The sequence below is a fragment of the Hylobates moloch genome, unplaced genomic scaffold (genome assembly GCF_009828535.3).
Source record: "Hylobates moloch isolate HMO894 unplaced genomic scaffold, HMol_V3 SCAFFOLD_309, whole genome shotgun sequence".
Classification (NCBI taxonomy): domain Eukaryota; kingdom Metazoa; phylum Chordata; class Mammalia; order Primates; family Hylobatidae; genus Hylobates; species Hylobates moloch.
In genome coordinates, this window is record NW_026652584.1 from 5,656 (window position 1) to 25,218 (window position 19,563).

At 44.0% G+C, this 19,563-nt stretch overlaps 1 protein-coding gene across 1 annotated transcript; it reads left to right on the plus strand.

The window, feature by feature from the left end:
* Positions 1-641: 641 nt before the first annotated feature.
* On the plus strand, positions 642-15,314 carry LOC116464231 (pregnancy-specific beta-1-glycoprotein 6-like). The gene is given in 6 exon segments (XM_058435021.1): positions 642-705; positions 1,953-2,318; positions 7,805-8,083; positions 10,812-11,090; positions 11,491-11,745; positions 15,247-15,314. Coding segments are annotated over 6 exon segments (1,311 nt in total).
* Positions 15,315-19,563: the final 4,249 nt, after the last annotated feature.

Consider the following 19,563-nt stretch of genomic DNA (forward strand, 5'->3'; position numbering starts at 1 on the left):
GGTCCTGAATGTCCATTCTTGGAAGCTTCAGCCAAGCTAGACACGATTACAGAAAGGAAGGGTCCCTCTCACCAGGCAACACACAGCTCACCCACAGCACAATGGTGCGTCACTGTGACAGGGACCTGGTGCAGCTCCAGCCTCCTGCACTGAAGGGGAGAGCCAGATGGGGATGAAAGAGGGCAAAGGCCGTGAATGTGCAGCTCGACCCAGAGCCATGGGGACAGCAGGAGGCTGAGGCCCAGGACTGTGCTTGCCCAACCTGCAGGGTATGTGTGTGACTGTGTGGGTCTGTGTGTGTCTCTTCTGTGTGTGTGTGTATGTGTGTGTCTGCACAAAGAGTGTGTTGAGGTTTGGTGAAAGAATCACTGCTGAAAAAGGCAGAGACCTCCACAATTCCCAGGGACCTGAACCACAGACAAAAGGAAAAACAGAAGGAGGGACAAGGAGGCAGGACTGAGAGAGGAGCGGACAGAGAGGTGTCCTGGGCCTGACCCCGCCCATGAGCCTGAGAAGTGCTCCTGCACCGGGAAGAGGCTCAGCACAGAAGGAGGAAGGACAGCACAGCTGACAGCCGTGCTCAAGAAGCTTCTGGATCCTAGGCTCATTCCACAGAAGAGAACACGCAGGCAGCAGAGACCATGGGGCCCCTCTCAGCCCCTCCCTGCACACAGCACATCACCTGGAAGGGGCTCCTGCTCACAGGTGAGGAGAGAACTTCCTGGGAGAGGACAGGAGGAGGAAGTAGAGTCACTGGATGGGGTCTCCTGGAGAGGATGGTGTCCTAAAAAATAAAGGAAGCCAGCACTTTGAGAGGCTGAGGTGGGTGGATCACAAGATCAGGACTTCAAGATCAGTCTGGCCAACACAGTGAAGCCCAGTCTCTACTAAAAATACAAAAAATTAACCAGGTATGGTGGTGTGCTCCTGTAATCCTAGCTACTCGGGAGGCTGAGTCAGGAGAATCACGTGAACTCGGGAGGCGGAAGTTGCAGCGAGCCGAGATAGCACCACTGCACGCCAGCCTGGGCAACAGTACGAGACTCTTCTCAAAAAAAAAAAAGAAAAAAAAGAAAAAAAAAGAAAAAGAAGTAAAGAAGGCTCTGTTGGAGACTAGATAGAGGAAAATACACCAGAGAGGGACAGGGGTCAAAACAGGAAAGCCACATTGAACAGGAATTGGTAAGAGGTAGGAAAATCTTAAGTGTTCTGGTTTCCTGATTAATCATCAGGGGCCACCACATTTTGAAAAATGATAATAATAACTATATCAGATGACACTTCAAATAAAAATATAAACAGGGCATGAAACACTGTCCTCAGCAAAAAACCTCAACAATTGGGGAAAAAAAGAAAACACCCAGGGCATGGAAGGCCCTGAGAACTCTCACATCTACAGGAGTCTGCAGCCTGTTCCTTCCAGTGCAGTCTGCACTGGGGTGCAACCAAGATCACAAAAGTCCCTGTCCTCACGGAGCTCACGCTGCCATGAGGAGGAAGACAGACATGGAAAGAGATCTAGAATGTGAGGTCAGGTGTTGACAAGAACCCTGGAGGGAGCAGAGCAGGAAAAAGTCAGAAAGGGAAGACCCAGGGTCTCTGAAGGAGGTGTCAGGAAAGAAGTCTAAGGATGCTCTGATGTGAGCAGGACCTGAGGGCACTGTGGAGGGGGCCATGCGGACCCCTAGGGAAGATGATTCCAAACAGAAAAATGCCAAGGTCAGAAGTGTTGAAGGAATGGGGGTCATGCTGCTGACCTTGACCTAGTAGGACAGTAGGACACATACACACACACAAAGACACATACCCCTTTTATGTGTTTGTATGTGTGTGTGTGTGTGTGTGTGTCTTCAAGGCTGAGGATTGAAAAGACCTTTTCAGGACACAGGGCCCCATCTTTTCACCCCAATACATAGGTCTCAATATTAACTGATGATCCCTCCACCTCCTAGCATCACTTTTAAACTTCTGGAACTCGCCCGCCACTGCCCAAGTCACTATTGAAGCCCAGCCACCAAAAATTTCCGAGGGGAAGGATGTTCTTCTACATGTCCACAATTTGCCCCAGAATCTTACTGGCTACATGTGGTACAGAGGGCAAATGACAGACCTCTACCATTACATTGTATCATATGTAGTAGACAATGACATAATTATATCTGGGCCTGCATACACTGAACGAGAAACAGTATATTCCAATGCATCCCTGCTGATCCAGAATGTCACCCGGGAGGACGCAGGATCCTACACCTTACACATCATAAAGCGAGGTGATGACACTACAGGAATAACTGGACATTTCACCGCCACCTTATACCGTGAGTGATTCCACATGATCCCTGGGTGTTGCTGGGCAGGGGTCATTTCTACTTCATACACAAACAAGATTGTCAGGCATGGACTGTGTCTGTGTCCCTCTCTGCATTATGTCCCATGCTGGGGTTTGGGCATTTAGTACAGGACACACAGAGAGGAGGCAAATTTCAACAGATCAGAATTTCTTTCCTGCATCCAGACCCTGCAGACACTTGCTGCAGAGGAAGGACAGTCTGATGGGGGGACTCAGCAGCAGGAAATCAGTCTCAGCCTAGCTCCTCATGCCCTCTTCATAAATTTCACCCTGAGCAAGACCCTGGAGAACTGAGTAGGGCTTGGCCTGAGGGGCCCCCTGAGATACTCTCAGAGAAGCTCAGTCCTAGAAGCCTCAACCCCAGACCCCTGTCCCTAAATCCTTACTCCAGATAAAGCTGAGGAGCCTGCGCCAGGGCTGGGCTGCGGCTTCTTGGGCAGGGCTTACTGGGACCAAGGATTTACCAGCTGTCTGAGGACTGTGTCTCCTGGAGCTGCTCACCAGCCAGGGCTCAGCCCTCAGAGCCTCATCTGGGCAAGGACAGAGCTTTCTTCACCTGAGACTCAGAGTGGAGAGGACAGAAAGACAAGCTTTGTAGACCATCAGCCAACTGCCTTGGGAGGCTTAGGACAGTCCTTAGAGAGTCTAATGTCCCCAGAAGCAGAAACAGAAGAGAGAAGATGTACCTGGTAGCAGCTTGTCCACAGGGATCTGACCTAAAGGTGCTTTCTCATGGAAGCAAATGAGTAATAAATGCTGTTTGTGTGAACACCTCCACTGTGCCAAGCATTAGGTCAGGTGACTGTGAATAATATAAAATTTATTCACAGATAGCATGAAAAGCCACAGTCCATTTGCCATTTAGCTTATTTGACTGAGAGAAAACTGAGGCACAGGAAGGCACAGTCACTGAACCAGAGTCACACAAACACAAAGGGGAGATCAGGGTCACATGAGGTCTCTCTGCAGCCACAGGCCCATCCTCTCCTCCACCAGAAGTGAGGGCTTACTGGGTTCCAAGGACCCCATAGTCATTTATTGGCTCCAATCCTCTCTTCTTAGGCATCCAAACCTCAGAGGAGTGAGAGCAAATGGTCAGCTGATTAGTCTGTACCCCAGAACTAAATCACCTGCCTCAACCGTCAGAGTCAGTGCAAAAAACTGTCCAGGCCTCCCCCTCAGATCTTCACCCCCATCACTGAACCTGAAATCCTGTGTTTCCCAAAGTGTCCATGTCACTGTCATGAGAGGATCAAGGAGAGGACCTTGTTTTCTTTCCTCACTCACACCCTGCACCAGCACAGGCCCAGCGAGAGACACACACTCAGGAGCTCTCACATAACAAATGAAGGAATCCATTGAAGAAACGAATGATCCAACACCTCTTTAGAGACTGGATCTTGGATGCAGAATCCTAGGAGGTTCTAGCCACACCTGTCCCTTATCCTTCAGAGGCTGACACCCATGTTTCATCCCCCCACTACCTCCTACCCCTAAAGCCACTCCACCTCATGTAACTCTGAAGCTCTTTGGGCACCAGAGGGTTCTCAGGGCTCCTTGGTCCGGGACTGTGGAACTGGGGGTAACTGATCCCTGGGGTCTCTGAAGTCAGTGTAGCCCTCACTGCTCACTGCCATGGTGTCTCTCCCTCTCTCTGCTTCTCTGTGTCCCTCATCTTCCTCCCACTTCGTTCTGACTGGCAAGCCCTGTCCTGCACAGCTTCTTCCTCCATCCGTAGGCCTTCCCCAGACACTCCCTCTAACTAGGCTGGCTGTTCTGTTCCCTTCCCGCTAACACTGTGGCCTGGCCCACCTCCCAGGAAATAGGAAAGGTGCAGAAATCACTGGAATTGCCACTCCTGCCAGGCTTCATCTCAAGCCAATGTCCCCAGGTCACTAAGAGAATGACCTTCCACTGTATTCCCATCCAGGGCTCTTTCCCTTTGTGAGGCTGACCTGTGGACAAGACCATGGGACAGGGATAGGCAGTTCCTCCATCCACTCTTAGAATTGCCAGACAAGTTCTTCTGGCCTCCTGCACAAAAAAGAAAAAAAAAATTATTGTAATGGTGATTTTTAGTAAGGAAAGATTTAACGACTCCAAGTCTGCCAAACAGGAGGATGGAGGTTTATTATTAGACAAATCAGCCTCCCCGGTGGATCAGAGGTTAGAGATTTTCAAGGATAGTTTCAGGGGCACAGGACTAAAAAATGAGTACTGCTGATTGTTTGGTGATGGAATCATGTGGGCGGAGGGAAAGGATCTGTTTGTGCTTGAATCCACCTCTAGGTAGGGACCACATGACTGGCTGAGCCATTAGTCATAGGTATGGATGAGGTCAGCTGGTTGCCAGAATGCAAAAGAATGAGAAACATCTCAAAGACCAATCTCACCTTCTACAATAGTGATGTTATCTACAGGAGCAATTAGTTACAAATTTTGTAAACTCTGGTCAAATGACATTTGAGCAGTCAGGGATTATAGAAACTGTACCTACATTTTAGCAGAATTCAGTTCCCTCCTATCATCTTAATCTCATGGTCTTTCACTAGTTTTACAAAGGCAGTCCCCGGGCAAAGTAAGGGTGTTCGTTTTATGGAGGAACTATCATCATTCTTGCTTCAAAGTTAAACCATAAACTAAATTCCTCCCAAGATTAGCCTGGCCTATGCCCAGGAATGAGTGAGGACAGCTAGCCTGAGACTAGATGCCAGATGGTGTCAGCCATGCTAGTTTGCTGTCACTGTTGTAATCTTTGCACGACTCACCAGGGTGTCAGAGGCTGGACAGTCCTGCAGTCCCAAAGCCCATGGGCTCATTTCACCCGTTTCACTCGTGACTCCATCCTCAACCTGCTATGGAGCTCACATTCTCCCGTCACTTCCTAGAGACTTCTGGCTTCCTGTCAGGCACATAACAAGCTTGAAATTTGTCACTCGGTTCTAACACTAAGGAAAAAGCTGAACAAACTCAAAAGTTAACAACTCGCTAAAATCCCTCAGAGATGGCTGGGCACAGTGGCTCACACCTATAATCCCAGCACTTTGGGAGACTGAGGAAGTTACAAGGTCAGGAGATAGAGACCATCCTGGCTAACATGGTGAAACCCCATCTCTACTAAAAATACAGAAATTTAGCCAGGTGTGGTGGCGGGTGCCTGTAGTCCCAGCTACTTGGGAGGCCTAGGCAGGAGAATGGCATGAACCCGGGAGGCAGAGCTTGCAGTGAGCTGAGATCATGCCACTGCACTCCAGCCTGGGCGACAGAATGAGACTCTGTCTCAGAAACAAAAAATTGCTGTTAGAGAAATGAAGAATGCTTTTGATGCTTACTGGTAGACTACACACAGCTGAGGAAAGAATCCCTAGCTTGAGGATGTGTCCATAGAAACTTCCAAAACTGAAACAGGAAAGTTGAAAAAGAGTGGGGAAAAAAAAGTGGAACAACATATTCAACTTCATATTTAATGTTTTGTTTTGACAATAGCAATTTTTAAATTTTGTAGTTGTGGGACAACTACAAAGGCTGTAACATACACGTAATGGGAATACTGGTGGTTTTGGGGACCAGCTGGAGGTGGCCAGGTTGGTGCTATCTGATGGTTTTACTGCGTGTGCCACATACAACTGTTTCCTCATGATGATGCCGTTTTCATACGTTGGAGTTCTTCGTGTGGGAAGACAAACGAGCCATTGGCATCTCACTTAGACTCTTCCTAATTCACACAAACTTAAACTCTAGTGGTGTATCTTGAGCTTAAGAGAAAATGAAGAAAGCATTTCACATACCTGTTTTGGGGTCCTCCCCATTTTTCCTAACTCTGCAGAGAAATTAGAAGCAGGGAGTTCTTTCTATATTTGCTAATATAACACACATCGCTTCTTTTAATTTGGCATCATTCCTCCCTTTATGTAATTGATGCACTGACCAGTTCTTTCCTTTTAAAGGGACTCTCTCTACTTAAGGAGTTGCTAATTTCAAATCACCTTTGGCATCTTTCTTTGAGCATAATGTGATCCCGCTGGAATTCATGGCACACCCAAACCTTATTTTGGTCTCAAGAGAAATACTACTACCAGCAATTGATCTTAGATGTTTGAACCATCAGTAAAAATTTCCACTTATGAAAACATTTTAATGTTTCCTCTAAATTTTTTTTTGTTGTTACTACAGTCAGAACATGAATGAGGTCTAAACCCCGGACAACTTTATATGGGAAAATTCCAGTATTACAAATTGAGCATCCCAAATCCAGAAATCCAAAATCTGAAATCCTCCAAAACTCAACACTTCTGTCCACTGATGTGATGCTAAAAAGAAGTGCTCACTGGCGCATTTTGGATTTTAAATTTTTCAGATTTGGGATGCTAAACCAGTACTTATACTGGAAATATTCCAAAAAAGAAATTAGAAATCCAAAACGCTTTGTTCTAAGCTTTCTGCATAAGGAACACTTTATCTGTATGAGGTGCATAGAGTAGTCAAACTCAGAATCACAGAGTAGAATGTCTAATGAGAGAAAGTATCTGCCAGACTTCTTCCCAAATATTGATCTAATATCCACCAAACACATATGGTCCATGAGGGCCAGACTTCCATCATCAGTTCATGTTCGCCCTTTCCACCAGTCAGTTATGCATTTGCAAACATCCAGATGTATTTCTAGAAAGATCCACATGGTCCTCACCTGCCCTCTACAGGGGGAGGGGAGCATCATGGACCCAGAACAGGGAACATGGTCTTGGTCCAAAGCTATCAGCTCTTGCCTGTCCCCTTCGCTCTTTGTAGGTCATTCCTTGGACTCTCCTCTATGTTTAGAGGTCACTGGCTCAAGTCAGTCACTATGAGACACCTGGGAAAACTGCCCCACCTTGTGGCTCCACTGCCTGATGACTGAACTGACCTCCAGGCTTGACTCTGGTCTCTTCCCTGTGTTATTTCTTCTGAAGTACCCAGTGCCAGGGCAGGCTTTCTAGTACCCAAATGACTTAAGGACAATGGGAAGTTCCATCATCCACCTCTAGGATGTCCTTGGAAAGGGAAGCTGCAGAGAAAACATACCTCGGGGGGCAAAGTAAGACTGAAACTAAGAATATTCCAGCACTGCATGCTCCAAGTGAGGACCACAAGGTCGGCCAGGCAGGCATTTGGAGACGGAGGGACTCACAGAGGCATCAGGGGCTGTGCCTGCTGGTCCTGTGTCTTCCCATGACCCAATTCTGCTGCTCAATTCACACTTAAGAAAGTCTGTGCTTCTCCCATATAAAGCAGGCAGCCTCACAATCTCTGAGCCCTCAGATTGCCATGCATCTGTCTTGTAACACACACACCTGCCATGGGCTTTTAAGGACTTGGGTGGGCTGAGAGATGGGAAATGCCAACTCTGATTAAAAAATGCCTTTGGAGGAATCAAAGTTGCCACACAGGGCAATCTTCTCTCTGTTTTCTGCACAGTGGAGACTCCCAAGCCCTACATATCTAGCAGCAAGTTAAACCCCATGGAGCACACGGATATTGTGAGATTAACCTGTGATCCTGAGACTCCGGACGCAAGCTACCTGTGGCGGATGAATGGTCAGAGCCTCCCTATGAATTACAGGTTGCAGCTGTCCAGAAGTAGCAGGACCCTCTTTATATTTGGTGTCACAAAGGATATTGCAGGACCCTATGAATGTGAAATACGGAACCCAGTGAGTGCCAGCCGCAGCGACCCATTCACCCTGAATCTCCTCTGTGAGTATCTTCTGTTCCTCTGGGAGCCAGGCTGCCATCCCAAATACACATGGTCAGAGGCCAGGCCTCTTAGTCCCTCTCAGGTCCAAGTACAGAGATCTTCACCCCTGGACATCAAAGCTGGCCATGTCTTTCTGCCCCAGGCAAACCAGAGTAGGCCTAGGCTTGATCAACAATAGGAGAAAAGAGGATGCTCCTGTCATGGAGACTCAGGCTCCACAGCTTGTGATGGGAGAAACAGGTGAATGTCTCAGGCTCCAGATCAGTGAATGCAGCGGGGATTTTGCTGGGACTTCAATGTTGCGACTTGGCTCACAGGGTCACTGTTGCCCTTCCACAGACCAGGAGTTTCCCTTCCCTCTGTCAATATCACCTGTGACTTTATTCTCCTTGCTCCAGATGGTCTGGATGCCCCTATCATTTCTTCCTCATATACCTATTACCATACAGGGGAAGTCCCCAAGCTCTCCTGCCTCACAGACTCTCACCCACTGGCAGAGCATTCTTGGCTAATTGATGGGAAGGTCCAGTAATCAGCACAAGTGTTCTTTATCTCCCAAATCACTAAAACATACAGAGGGGTCTATGTCTGTTTCATCCATAACTCAGCCACTGGTAGAACAAATCTCATCATCAAGAGGATCTTAGTCCCTGGTAAGTGGATCCCTGGAGCATTGGCAATATGTTTTCCAGTGCAGTCTATCTAGCTATCAGGGAAGAGCCACCTGCCCTCTACAAAGGGAAAGGGAAAATCAAAACCCAGGACAGGGAATATGTTTCTGCTCCAAAACCACCAGCTTTTGCCTGTCCCCTTCACTCTTTCTAGATCATTCTTTAGACTATACACTAACAATGAACAATCTGAAAGGAAATTAAGGAAAGAATTTCAATTCACATTAACATCAAAAGGAATCAAATATTTTGGAATAAGTTTAACCAAAAAGGTCAAATTATTATGCCTGAAAACTAGAAAACATTCCTGAAAGAAATTAAAGACGATATCAATATATGGAAAGACATTTCATTTTCATGGATTGGAAGAATCAATATTGTTAGAAAGACAATAATACCGAAAGTGAGTTGAAAATTCAATGCAACTCCTACCAGAATCCCAGTAACATTTTTTTGCAGAATTAGAAAACTCAGTACTAAATCTGACCTGACAGGCCCTTGTTAATGACTGCCACAAGAGAAACACCGAGAAAAAGATGCAACCACGAAAAGGTGGAAAGTTCTGATGACATAGAAAATAGCAATCAGCCTTTCTCACATCCCAAAGCGTTCAAAAATATACGAGTGCAGCAAGGCCAGTATGGAATTGACCGAAAACTAATCACCAAGCTAGAAACATGGTGAAAGAAAAAAAAAAAAGAGCAAGAATATATTTGTCTTATCACCTCCCACTTTTGCCTACTAATCTGATGCTGAAAAGAAATGCTCACTGAAGCATTTTGGATTTTGAATCTTTCAGATTTGGGATGCTAAACCAGTAAGAATATGACAAATATTTCAGAATCAAAAAATGTTAGAAATCCAGGACACTTTTTGTCCTAAGTCTTATGCAGAAGAAATACTCAATCTGTGTGAACTACAGGCATCAAGCTGTACAGCAGATCTCTAGAACCTCCCCACCTTGCATAACTGAAACTGCATAGCCATGAACAACTTCTGATTCTCCCCACTCCCAGCTCCTGGCAACCAGCAGTCTCTTCTCATATTCACTCTGGAATCCACTTACATGCGGTCCCTATGGTAGTCGAACCCATGGAATCAGAGAGTAGAATGTCCAATGAAAGAAAATATTTGCAAAACATCTCTACAAATTTGTCTCATATCCATCAAACACACATGGCCCATGAGGACCAGATTTCCAGCAGTTCATTCCCACCCTTTCCACCAGTCAGTCCTGCATTTACAAATGTCCACATGTATTTCTGGAAAGATCCACATAGTCCTCACCTGCCCTCTGCAGAAGGAGAGGAAACTTAAAGAACTCAGGACAGAGAACATGGTTCTGCTCCAAAGCCACCAGCTCTTGCCTGTCCCCTTCACTCTTTCTAGATCATTCCTTGCACTCTGCTCTATCTTTAGAGGTCACTGGTTCAAGTAAGTCGTCATGAAACACCTGCAAAAAACTGCCCCACATTGTGCCTCCACTGCCTGATGACTGAACTGACCTCCAGGCTTGACTCTGGTCTCCCCTGTGTTATTTCTGCTGAAACATCCAGTCCCAGGCCAGGCCGCTCAGTATCTTCAGGGTTTCAGGACAATGGGAAGTCCCATTATTACTCATCTCTAGAATGTCCTTGGAAATGGAAGCTGCAGAGAAATCACATCTAGGGGGGCAAAGTAGGATGGAATTTGGAAGGGAACCAGCAGTTGCACATTCCAGGTAATGAACCCAAGGTGAGCCAGCCAGTCAACTGATGAGGGAGGGACTGTGAGGAGTACCAGAGGCTGTGACTTCCACTGACGTGTCTGTCCATGACCCAACACTGCTGCTCAATTGACACTTGGAAAGTCTGTGCTTCCCTAAGACAGAACAGGGAGCCTCACAGTCTTTGAACCCTTAGATCATCGTGCATCTGTCTTGTGACACACGCACCAGCTATTGGCTTTCAAGGACTTGGGTGGGCTGAGAGGTGGGAGATGCCACTCCGATTGAAGGATGCCTGTGGAGGAATCAAATGTGCCACACAGGACAATCTTCTCTCTGTTATCCACACAGAGAAGCCGCCCAAGCCCTACATCACCATCAACAACTTAAACCCCAGGCAGAATAAGGATGTCTTAGCCTTCACCTGTGAACCTCAGAGTGAGAACTACACCTACAGGTGGTGGCCAAATGGTCAAAGGCTCCCAGTCAGTCCCAGGGTAAAGCGACCCATTGAAAACAGCATCCTCATTCTACCCAGTGTCATGAGGAATGAAACAGGAGCCTATCAATGTGAAATACGGGACCGATATGGTGACATCCACAGTGACCCAGTCACCGTGAATGTCCTCTGGGAGTATCTTTTGTTCCTCTATGGGCCAGGACACCAGCTTAAATCCAAACGACCAGAGGCCAGGCCTCTCAGTCTCTCACCGGTCCAAGTATAGACACTTTTACTTCTGGACATCCGAGCTGGCCATGACTCCCTGCCCTGGGAAAACTTGGGTAGGCACAGCCTTAACCAAGAATATAAGGGGAGGGGACGCTCTTGTCATGGGAGACTTGGGGCCCACAGCTTGTGATGGGAGAAACAGGTGAATACCTCAGGCTTCGGCTCAGTGAACATAGAGGGGGTTTGGCTGGGACTTGAAGGTGTGTCTTGGCTCAGAGGGTCACTGTGTCCCTTTAAGAGACAAGGAACATCCCCTTCCCTCGGGTGACATCACCTGTGGCTTTATTCTCTTTGCTCCAGATGGTCCAGATCTCCCCAGCATTTATCCTTCATTCGCCCATTACCGTTCAGGAGAAAACCTCTCCTTGTCCTGCTTCGCGGAATCTAACCCACCGGCAGAGTATTCTTGGACAATTAATGGGAAGTTTCAGCAATCAGGACAAAAGCTCTCTATCCCCCAAATTACTACAAAGCATAGCGGGCTCTATGCTTGCTCTGTTCGTAACTCAGCCACTGGCAGGAGAAACTCCAAATCCATGAGAGTCAAAGTCTCTGGTAAGTGGATCCCAGCATCCTTGGCAATAGGGTTTTAGGTGGAGTCTACCTGGCTTTCAGAGAAGAGTCAGGAAATCATTTTTATTCCCAGCCTGTGTCCCATGGGCACAAGCAAATCCCAAATTCTCCTCCTGAACGCTCCCAATTTGTCTCTACAGACTCTCTTCTCCTTGTTTTTCTGTTTTCTCATGGCTGACCTTGTGTCTGGCCTGAGAAAGGTAGGGAGGGGGCTTTATGAGCCCTGAGCCCTATGTGGTAGAAGAGGCTTCACAGAGGGCCAAGAAGGAGAGTCCTCAAGATCAAGTTGCTTCTCGCTGTCACCAACACATCCCCTTCTGCCACGTCTTTGTTTTCCTGAACCTATTCCATGAGGTAGAAGGAACATCTGAGGCTTTGAAACAAGCTCACACTTTTCCCCCAAATGAGAGGAGGAAGCCCCTTGGGTGAGGGAGGTGCAGCTCAGACTCTGCTTCCTGCTCTGCTCCGGGCTCCTCTGGTGACTGTCCCTGCCTGACTCCACCTGGTGAGGGACCAGCATGTGTGTAGAAAGAGCCCTGGTGGCCTGTCCTGAATTTGGCTAAATCGAGCTGCCAGTTGAAGCCAAGCCTCCCCAGGGCCAGGCTGCAGGGAAATGAGAAGAGAGGGAGCCTCAGGGCAGACTTCGGAGCTGCATCCTGGCTCTGAAGTCACCGGCTGTATGAGGCTGTGGGCACAGCACGTGGGACACAGTACGGAGGACAGTGACTGATGCAGAGCTAGAGAAATAGGGAGATTCACCCCTGGGGCTCTGCAGGGCAGTAAAGGGGCAGTGCCAAAAAGTGTGTAATTATAGAGAGGGTAAGACCACCAGACACTTTATATATATCTAATATAAGACTTACCGTTAACTATTTCTAAGTGTGCAATTTAGTGTTGTGTAGCCATCACATTATCCATTTCCAGAACTTTTTCCTCTTGCCTTATTAAACCTCTGTACCCAATAAACAGTATCTCTCACTCCTTCTCCCCCTTACCCTTAGCCCCCACCATTCTACTTTCTGTCTCTATGTAGCTGGCTATTCTAACTATCTTTTATAAGTGGAATTTTATAATAATTTTCCTTTTGTGTCTGGCTTATTTCAGTTAGCATAATATCTTCAAGGTTCATCCATTTTGCACGATGTATTGGAATTTTATTTCTTGTTAAGGTTGAATAACATTTAAATGTATAGATACACCTCCTTTGCCTACCCACTTCTCTTTCAATGGACTTTTCAGTTGTTTCCATTTTTTGACTATTGTGAGTAGTGCTTCTCTGAACATCAGCGTACAAATATTTGTTCAAATTTCTTTCAATTCTATAAGAGCATGTCCAGAAGTGGCATTGCTGGATCAAATGGTAATCTATTGTTTAATTTTTTGAGAAAGAGCCACAGCACTTTTTCCCGTAGCTATAACATTTCCCATTCCCATCAGCAATGCACTAGAGCTCCAATTTTTCCATCTACTTGAAAACACCTGTTGTTTTGTGTTGCTGTCATTGTTGTTGTTTATCAAAGCCACCCTAAAGTGTGTGAGGTGGTGTAACATTGTGGTTTTGATTTGCATATCTCTAAGTATTCGTGATGCTGAGGAACTTTGCGTGGGCTTATTGGATATTTTGTATACCTTCCTTGGAGAAAACTCTATTTTAATCCTTTGTTCATTTTTTCATTGGGTTTTTGGATGTTTGCTCTTGTTGACTTGTAGCTTTTCTTGCATTCTGGAAATTGATTTCTTATCACACATATAATTTGCAAATATTTTTATCATTGCATGGGTTGCCTTTTTACTTTCTTGATAATGTTCTTCGATATATAAAAGGTTTTGGGCTGGGCGTGGTGGCTCACGCCTGTACGAGGCGGGCGGATCACGAGGTCAGGAGATCGGACCATCCTGGCTAAACGGTAAACCCTCTCTACTAAAAAACAAAAATTACCGGCGAGGAAGTCCAATTTATCCATTTTGTTGTTACAACCAAGAAATCATTGTGAAATCCAGTATCATGAAGCTTTTCTTCTAAGAGTTGTATAGTTTTTGCTCTTACATTTAGATCTTTGATCTATTGTGGGTTAATTTTTTACATGGTGTTAGGTAAAGGTTCCACTCTTCTTGCCCTTGGATATCCAGCTTTCCCAATATGATTTGGTGAGAACACTGTCCCTTCCCCATTGAACGATCTTGGCACACTCGATGAAAATCATTTGGCCATATATGCAAGCATTTCTTTCTGGGCTATTATATTTCATTAATTTCTATGTCCTCCTTTATGCCAGGACCACACTGTATTGATTAATGGGGCTTTGTAGCAAATGCTGAAATCAGAAAGTGTGAGTCCTCCAGCTTCATTCTTCCTCTTCAAAGCTGTGTGTCTATTTAGAGGCATGAGATTCAATATAAATTTTAGGACAGATTTTTCTATTTCTGCAAAAATGTCACTGAGATTCTGATAGGAATTGTATTGAATCTGCAGGTCACTTTGGGTAGCACTGTCCTCCTAACAATATTGAGTCTTCCAATTCATGAAAACAAAATGTCTTTCAATTTATTGATGTCATCTTTCATTTACTTCAGCAATATTTTGTAGATTCCAGGTATAATCATTTCACCTCTTTAGTTTAACTTATTCCTAAATATTTTATTCTTTTTGATGTTAATATAAATTGAAATTTTTTTTCTTAATTTCCCTTCAGATTGTGCATGATTAGTGTATTGAAATACAACTGATGTTTGAATGTTGATTTTGTATTGTGTAACATTACTGAATTTATTTATTAATTCTAATAGGTTTGTTCCATCTTTAGGATTTTCTACATATAAGTTCAAGTTATCTGTTAACAGAAATAATTTTACTGCTTCCTTCCAATTTGAATGTCTTTTTTTAAATTTTTGCCTACTTTTTCTGACTAGACCTTTCAATACTATGTTCAATAAAAGTGTCAAAAGCAGGCATCCTTGTCTTGTTCCTGCTCATACAGGGAAAGCTTTCAGTCTTTCTCCGTTGAGTATGATGTTAGCATTGGGTTTTTCACATATTGCCTTTATGTTGAGGTGGTTTCCTTCCATTCTTAGAATGTTTTTATTATGAAAAAATATTGAATTTCATCAAATGCTTTTATTGATTCAATCTTATTACTGATTATAGTTCTATTCATATTTTTGTGTGTTTCTAAGAGTTTGTCTACTTCATCCACTTTATCCAATTTATTGGCATAAAATTATTATAGTACTGTCATAATCATTATTTTATAAGAATTGGTAGTAATCGCTCCATTTCTCTCTTTTTTTTTTTTTTTTGAAGAGAGAGAGACAGGTTCTCACTCTGTAGGCCAGCCCAGGATGGAATACAGTGGTGTGATTATGGCTCACTGCAACCTCAACCTCCTGGGCTCAAGCAATTCTCCTTCTTCAGCCTCCCAAGATGCTAGGACTACAGATGCATGCCACCATGGCCAGCTAATTGGTTTTTTATTTTTTTTTTAGAGACAGGGTCCCCTCAGGTTACCTATGCTGGTCCAAACACCTGGTCTCAAGAAATCCTTCTGCTGTGACCTCCCAAAGTTCTAGGATTAAAACATGACCCACCATGCTCAGAGTCCATTTTCATTTCTGATTTTAGTAATTTTAAACTTTTCTCTTTTTTTCTTAGTCAATCTAGTTAATGGTTGTCAATTTTGTTGATTTTATTTTGAAGAATCAACTTCTGGTTTCATTAATTTCCTCTATTCTTTTTCCATTCTCCATTTTATGTATATCCACTCTAATCCTTATTATTTCCGTCATTCACTGTGTGTGGGTTTAGTTTGTTCTTCTTTCATATCCTGAAGTATTAAAGTAGGTTGTTGACATAAGACCTTTCTTTTTTTTAGTGTGAGACGTTACAGTTATACATTTCTTGCACAAGACTCAGCTTCTCTGAAACTCTGATTCCTCACCTGAAAATTGCAATGAGAGTAGTTTCTCCATACCATTCTTTTAAAGGTTTAATGCCGTCAATGAAACAAGATGCCACACACAGAGGAACCAATGTCAGCTGCTATATTACTACCATCGTCATTAGCCTTGAGGTCAAATAGTCCTAGAATCAAATCTCAGATCCACCTGTCACTAGCCATATGACACCAGGAAAGTTTTTACACCACTCTAAGCTTCTGTATTTTCATAGGTAAAATGGAAATAATGTCTACCTGACAGGGTTATTGTGTGGATTAAATGAGATACAGGTAAAGTATTTAGCACATGGCCTGGCACATAGGAAGTGCCCTTCAACTGTACCTACCTTTTTCTGTATGTATATGGAAAAAGAGGTAACACATAAAACACTAGGACATGGTTACTGACTGCTTGTGGGAGAGAAAGAAAAAAAGCTAAGTGCAAAGAATCAAGCCTGGTATGTTAGTTTTTACCAACTGAGATGCATCCAAGATGGGATTAGACATACAAGATTATTGATCAGGGAAGACACCTGTGAAGGAACGTGGGGCAGGCTTGAAGCTAGTATAGGAGAACCCACAGACCACTATGCAGAGCTGAATCCTGTGAAAAAGAAAGAGAAAGAAGTTTTAGGTACCAATGCAGTTCTAAGAGTTTTTGCAAGGCTGATGGGGAGTCCTCCAACCAGTCACCCATTAGAGTTAAAGAGAGCCTCAGAGAACTAGGCTTGCTTTCACACCCTTGCTGGGAGCCTGTGGGAAAGAAGCTTTCTGTGCAAAGGAGGTGGAGAATTTGAAATGCACTGACCTGGGCCTTCTGTCAATCAGGTCCCTGCCATGAGACCTGGCAGGGTCTCATTCATGGCTGCCACAACAGAGACACTGAGAAAAAGATGCAACCATGAAAAGGTGCAAAGGTGGCAAGTTCTAATGACATAGAAAATAGCACTCAGCCTTTCTCACATCCGAAAACCTTCCAAAATATCTGAGTGCAGTAGAGATTTGACAGAGGACTGATCACCAACCTAGAAACACGGTGAGAGGGAAAAAAAACTGCAAGAATATCATCATCTCCCATTAATTTTCCAACAGAAATAATGTAGTCCTTGAAGAAACAATTCTAGAGTACCTCATGTTACATGCTTGTCCCTGAGGCTCCCCCATGTGAAACAATATCACCTGCATTCCTTCTTTTCTTTTCTTTCCATGACAGCTCCTTCAGGAACAGGACGTCTTCCTGGCATTAATCCATTAGAGCAGCCGTGATGTCATTTCTGTATTTCAGGAAGACTGGCAGGTATAATGGCCTTTTCTCTTATCCTGGTTCCTGCAGGGCTGACTGCCATGCTTGGGAGAGGGAAAAGACTTATTTGTATCTGGGACTGGATCTCCTCCTTCCTCCACTAAACTCCTGCTTCTCAGCACTAATTCCTGCAGTTCCCCTTCTCCGTGGCCTTTATGCTCCCTGTACCCCACTGTCTTTTAGACATAATTACCTCCAGCCTCTGCTCATTTGTTTCTCAGATTCAAATGAGAAACACAATTCCACATGGTGAAAGCCTCTTCATTATTTTTAACATCTCTCAATAGTGTAATTCTCTCCATTCCCATAAAGCTCAACCACTTCTCAAAGTATTGCTTGACTTCTTGTCTCCAGACTTTGAAACCTTCCTTGCATATGACTGCCTCATTACCTTTCTAAAATCTAGTTAATTCACTTAATCAAGAATCTCCAGGTGTCTACTCTAGCCTATTTAATAAGTTCACATTTCTTCTGTTTACTAAGCCTTCTCACTTCCCTTACCTCTACTTCCTAGTATAATTCCTCCATGCTAATTAGAACTGTCTTCCTACACATCCCTGCCCCTTCACCCATACAGACATGAAATTCTTAGTTCCAATGCTATGTCTAAAAACAGAGTGAAATCCCCTCCACCATCTGCATTGCAGACTTACCCACACCCTTCATCACAAGCAACATCTGACCTCGTGGAGGACAAAGACTTTAGGATTAACATGTGAACCTGAGACTCAGAACACAACCTGTGTGTGGTTGAGATCTTTTCCGGATGACCAGTTCATGTGTTTAAAAAAGATACAGAAAAGAAGAAGGCAAGATCCCTACCCTAGGAGACATAAAGCCTAAGACAGGAAATGAGACCTGAAAATAATCATGATACCAAAATAGAAAAAATTGAATGCCACAAGAAATCAGAGAAATCTGATGGGAAATAGAACTACACATTGGAATCACTGGAAAACCTTTTTAAAAGTGATGTTCAAGCCCCACCCATTACTTCCAGTTTAAAGGTCTGGAGAGGGACCCAGGCATTGGTAGTTTTTAAATCTTCCCTGACTCTAGTAACATGTAACAAGTACAGAGAACTCTTGTTGTAATAGGTAGAACTTAAAACTAAGTCAATGATTCTCAGCTTGAAGTACTGGAATTACCTAAGGACTTTTTCAACATACATAAGACTATACTTTTTGGCCCTATTGATGAATGGGCTACACCAAGAACTCAGTGATCCAGTTGAGAAACAGAAGCTGAATGGAAAAACCACCTTATTTGATATGTTAAATTATATAGAAAGCATTTTCAAATGAGTGATAAATGATGCTAAACCTTCTCTAAATAATATTTATGGGAATGTTAATAATATGAGTGTTCTAGGCTGGGTGCGATGGCTCACGCCTGTAATCCCAGCACTTTGGGGGGTCGAGGCGGGTGGATCACAAGGTCAGGAGATTGAGACCATCCTGGCTAACACGGTGAAACCCCTTCTCTACTAAAAATGCAAAAACAAAGTTAGCCAGGCGTGGTGGCAGGCACCTGTAGTCCCAGCTACTCAGGAGGCTGTGGCAGGAGAATGGCATGAACCCGGGAGGCGGAGCTTACAGTGAACTGAGATCGCTCCACTGCACTACAGCCTGGGTGACAGAGTGAGTCTCCATCTCAAAAAGAATTTTTTTAAAATGAGTATTCCAGTAATTATATGAAATTTCTGGAAATCAAATGTTATCATAGTGTCCTATGCCACAGAAGTAACTAGATTTCTATGTGAGCTGTGTCTTTACCATAATAAACTCTCATTAGATTTTTAACCATAGTCATTTTAAAACTTTGTCCTTCCCAGACAGTTGCTTTGATTCTTCCTCAAAGTATTTACAATCAGCTACAGTCCAAAATTGCTTTTTCTTCAAGGAGATTTATGGAAAAGACTCTGACAAGGACTCTTGAATACAAGTTTCTGATGAATTCAAGATCACACCACTGGACTAAGAACTTTCAAAATTTTAATGAACAGGCTGATACCTCCATGAAATTCAAGACAAAGAAGAAAAAAACTCAATTTTATTGGATGAAATAATCAAAAAAATAATGTTTTCATAATTTTCTATTTGAAAATGTGCTGATTCTTTGAATGTTTTATTCTCCAGATTTATGAAGTTTTTTCCTTGAGCAATTGGTAAAGCATACTTTTGTAAACAAAAATCGAAACATTTGCTTTTGCTCTCTGAGTGCCCCAGAATTGGGAAACTATTCATGAGTATTCACAGGCTTATGGTAATAAAGTTATTTGCACAAGTTCAGTGAGAATCTGCTCTCTTTATAACAGGACACATTTGAAAACATTGGTTATATTACCAAGGCTTTGACTGGGATGTTATATTTGAGAATATACATAGAATAAACCCATAGGGAATACAGGCAAAGTCTGAAGTTGGCCTTGGTTTGGCTTCCTAGTCTCAAGAGGTTTTTGGAAGTTTAATCTGAGATTCTTATTAAAAACTTCTAGCAAAGTGAAGTTTAAAAAGAGCCTCTATGACCCATTGCTACTCTTGACTCACTTAGGTAAAAAACCTG